This window comes from Belonocnema kinseyi, chromosome 2 (genome assembly GCF_010883055.1).
Source record: "Belonocnema kinseyi isolate 2016_QV_RU_SX_M_011 chromosome 2, B_treatae_v1, whole genome shotgun sequence".
Classification (NCBI taxonomy): Eukaryota; Metazoa; Arthropoda; class Insecta; order Hymenoptera; family Cynipidae; genus Belonocnema; species Belonocnema kinseyi.
The window spans coordinates 85,666,228-85,670,584 of NC_046658.1; the positions used below are offsets into that span (position 1 = coordinate 85,666,228).

General features: G+C 30.5%; 2 protein-coding genes across 2 annotated transcripts in view; both read right to left on the reverse strand.

The window, feature by feature from the left end:
- LOC117182833 (zinc finger protein 765-like) overlaps positions 1 to 1,280 on the reverse strand; it is a 3,140-nt gene extending 1,860 nt beyond the window's left edge. Inside the window, exon 1 of the mRNA XM_033375942.1 lies at positions 1,175 to 1,280. Coding sequence (XP_033231833.1) covers positions 1,175 to 1,280 — 106 coding nt within the window. The remainder of the gene's footprint in view (positions 1 to 1,174) is intronic.
- LOC117182834 (zinc finger protein 107-like) lies at positions 815 to 2,760 on the reverse strand. Its single transcript, XM_033375943.1, has 3 exons — positions 2,742 to 2,760; positions 2,391 to 2,624; positions 815 to 2,308 (listed from the first exon to the last, which is right to left on the reverse strand). Exons 1-3 carry the CDS (start codon positions 2,758 to 2,760, stop codon positions 1,404 to 1,406), a joined length of 1,158 nt encoding a protein of 385 aa, XP_033231834.1. The 3' UTR covers positions 815 to 1,403.
- Positions 2,761 to 4,357: the final 1,597 nt, after the last annotated feature.

The window sequence follows — 4,357 nt, forward strand, 5'->3', positions numbered from 1 at the left end:
TATCCCTAATTCGCAATCCCAATACACTACGAATGGCTTTGAGGATATATTTGGTATGAAATTTGAAGTTGTTCGTTTTTTATAAAAGGTGAAATGAACACAAAGATAATATCATGCAGTAAGCATTAACTCAAATAACAGTAACCACATAGGCAAACTATATTCTACGAGTACTTGGACAGAATTTATATTATAGAAAATTAGTATTAAAATTAAAATATTGTCGTAAATATATCAATTAAAGACTTTCTATCCGATATAATCCAAGCGGAAAAATTATATATAGTTTATATATAGTATGAAGTTTTATAAATAATATTCATTTGTTTTATATAAACATTGTATAAAACAAATGAATATTATATATAATACTTCACACTATGTATAAATTATATATAATATTTCCGCCTGGGAAATCCTAATTTAATATGTTATATCTAGAAACTTCTCATTGTCTGAAAGCCAGTTAATGTATAGTTTTAACATTTTTATTGACCAGTGTCTACGCAATTTTTATCGTAATTTGTTTGTAAATGAAGTAACAGTTACTAGTAAATAAAAAAAATGGTAAAATATCTACATATTTTCTTCAAGCAAAAATAAAGTTTAACAGATTAAAGCTAAATATAAAAATGATTAATATTTATTTCGATTAAAAATACATTCACACTTTTGAGATGTTCAAAAAATCCAAATCCTAAAAAATAATTTTCACAAAATGTAGTTTTAATTATAAATTATTTTCATGTACAGCACAAAGAAATGTATTATTATTAGTTTTGGCGACCTTATTTGCAGTTTAATGTAGCTTCTCTATAAATTTGAATCAACTACATTTTTTTAGCAATTCCTATTAGAGACTAAGTTTTGGCTGTAAATCAGTATTTTTTAATTATAAATCAATCAGTTTTATCAAATAATGTGTAGAAATGACTAACATAAAGGAATCTACATTATCATCAGAGGTAGTTATAATCGATCATTGTAGATATCTTTTTTACCACCGTGAAAATACCAATTAACCGATCAATCAAATTAACTGTTTAAATAACAGAAAATAATTATTGCCATTTTTTGACTAGATGGAAAAAATAATTTTTTTAAAATCTTCTAAATAAATTTTTGTCTAAAAAAGATCTACTCTCGTCGCTCGACTGGCAAGCGAATGTAATACCTGGCTTGAGATGTCGCATATTTTTGCAAAAGGATTTCTCTATTGATCTCTCTAGTAGCTTAATGGGAAAGCAGCGGACAAGCAGTCGGAAGTTCTGTGGTTCCATTCCCAGTGCCGTGGAAAGAGTGGATCTTTTTTCAAAAAAAAAATTAATTTAAAAAATGACTGATTCATAGCTAGAATTGAGGGACTGATAGAAATTAGTAAAAAAGTTAGTTGATAAATTTAGTTAACACATTGCTTTAGATTTATGTAAGTGACGGAAAGTTATGTGTTTGGATAAGTTACTTTTCAAATTCGTTTGGTAGTTACAATAATCGCAAACAAATATTATTTTGACTGCAGCATGTTCTAAACGTTTATGTTGATTTAAGGCACTTGAGGATCTGTAACTTCTAGAACATGTGTCGCATTTATAGACCGTTCTCAATGTGTTTAAGTGTCGGAAATTTATGTGGTTGGATAAGGTAGTTTCCAGATTCGTTTGGTAGTTACAATATACGCAATTAAAACGTCTTTTGTCTGCTCCATGTTCGAAACGTTTATGTCGATTTAAGGAATCTGAGGATTTGTAACTTCGAGAACATTTGTTGCATTTATAAATCGTTTTCGATGACTCTAAATGGAAGACAGAAATATGTTTGGCTAAGTTACATTTCTTATTGCATTTATGTCCACAAACATCGCAAAAAAATTGTGGTTTCATTAATGCGTGTTTCAAACGTTTGTGTTGATTTAAAGAACGTAAATAACAGTAACTTCGAGAACACTCGTCGCATCTGTACATTAATGTCGACTTCTTTTCACTTGTCTTGTTATGCACCTGATTGATATGTCTATTTATAGAATTTTTTAATTTAAATCGTTTGTTGCAAAATTTACAACTGAACTGTGGTAAAACGCTGATACATTGGTATTTTTTATGAAATTTCAAGTTTTGTATTAAGGTATAGCTTCGGGCGCATTTTTCGCATGTGAACTTCTTTCTCGGCTCCTTTTCTGATTCCTGAATTTCCTGCTGCTTATAGTTCATCAGTTTGTTATTGACAGAAAAATTAACATTTTCTTTTACATCCATGACTTCCAATTTTGATTCAATTTTTTTATTACGTTTTTTATCTCTAGTGCTTTGATCTGGAATTTTAACAAACTGTATTTTGCAATGTTTTATTTCATAATTTTACTGAGGTTATTTTGCTTACAAATCTGGTCATACCTTCGATAATCTCTTCCTTGATTTCCAAAATTTTGTCACTGGTAGGTTGAATTTCGACAATTTCTTCCTTAATTTCCAATTTTTCGTCAATGCTATATTCAATTTCGCAAGAAAAATTGTTTTCCTTATTTTTAAACACTAGATTGTGATTTTCGTTCTGGATTGCTGAAAGATATGCTTTGCATTCTACTGATGATCTTATTCTTATTTTTGTCCAATCACTGCTTGATTTTCCTAAAAAAATAGCAGAAATGTGAATTAGAATATTTCAAAAGGACAATAACTCCTCATTATCCTATAGCTAATTTTTATGGAAATTGTATGGTATATGACTAATAGATTTTCAAGTACTTAGCAATAAAATTGACATTATTGTTACTTTATTTAAACTTATGGTTTGCTAATGCGAGACAACATATACGAGAAAAATGAAAGCTTCCTTCATACATGGTTTGCATAATATTTTTATTAAAAATAAAAAACGCTGCTCTTTTCGTTATTTCATACATAAATCAAGACACTCAGTATTGGATATAATTCGCCTTGATTGTATTCTTCCGAGAATTGATGTCGCGCCGAGGCCATGGGTGGGTAGAGCTGCGGAGAGATGTGCGGCGTTCACTCAAAAGTGACAAAACAGAAAGAGAAACAGGAGAGAGACAAAACAGGACAGATACATTACAGTTAGCAGAACCTGGATGGTATTCTACCATCACTCCCAAAATCGGCATAAAATCCAGATTCTACTGTATTACATTACTGCAAACCCCTCTTTTTACATCGGCAATCGATAGAGCGGGAAATTTTACGTTAAAATATGTACCCAGGTCATGGGTAAATTGTAACTTTGAAGGTCCCTCTAAGATCATTTAAACAAGGTCTTTATACCTGTAGGTCAAGTTCAAACTGGACCTCTGACCTGAGTGCATGCTAGAACGTCAAATTTAGTGCCTTATCGATTGCAGATTTACAAAAGGGAGTTTCCATTTTTTTAATTTGACCTTGAAAAAACCTTGAAGGTCACTCTAAGGTTATTTAAAACAAGGTCTGCATATTCCTTGGAAGATAAGCTTTTCAATTTTTTTTGTAACGCGTTTGCAAACGAGGCATATTCTGTAGTATTCTTAAGCATGACCTTGACGATAAAATACAAGGTAATTTCATGGACAATTATTTTTCCGTTGGAAACACCCTTTTTTATATCGACAGTGCATAAAGCTGTAAATCTTACATCCGAATATGTATTCAGGTCATAAGTCCATTTTAATCTTGACACAGCGATATGAAGAAATTTTTCAAGTTTAAATATCATTAGAGTGACCTTCGAGGTTACAGTGTAGCTATGCCCTGGATACATATTTGGTCATAAAATTTCCCGTTTTGTCGATTGCCGTTATATTTAAAAAAAGTTGAACTTGAAAAAACTTTAAAGGTCACCTTCAAGATCAAAATAAAGGTCGCCATTAAAATAATCTTTGAAGGTCACTTCAAGAATGACCCCCTGAAAAATATCTTGCCTCAGCAAATATTCACCCATCCCGGGACTTTTGTGACAACCTATATATATAAAGAAAAATAATTTTGGAAATAACAATATTTGAATGATAATTTTACGCTAAATTTATGTCAATTATATTTTACAACATAGTGTTGGTGATTTCACATTGCGATTTATGTTGTAAATTATTGTAGGTTATTTTTGTTACAGATTGCGAGTTATTGCAAGTAAATTGTAGTTTGTTTACCGCGTGTTCTAAAAACTTATGTCTTCTGATGCAAAACATTTACATGAATAGTCAAAGAACTTTTTTGTTCTTCCTGTTCTGATTCCTTAATTTTTCGACTATTATGGGTCGGCAGTTTGTTGTTGAATGCAAATTTACACGTATGGGTTTCTGTTACGTGTAATGTAAAAAAATTTGATTCATATTTTTTATCGCGTTATGGATCTGCAGTTTGTTGATCTG

Bases quoted from the DNA above. Each gene is read 5' to 3' on its own strand.
- LOC117182834 (XM_033375943.1), bottom strand. The intron at 2,309-2,390 runs GTATGACCAGAT...TTAAAATTCCAG, and splicing joins CAAGGAAGAGATTATCGAAG to ATCAAAGCACTAGAGATAAA.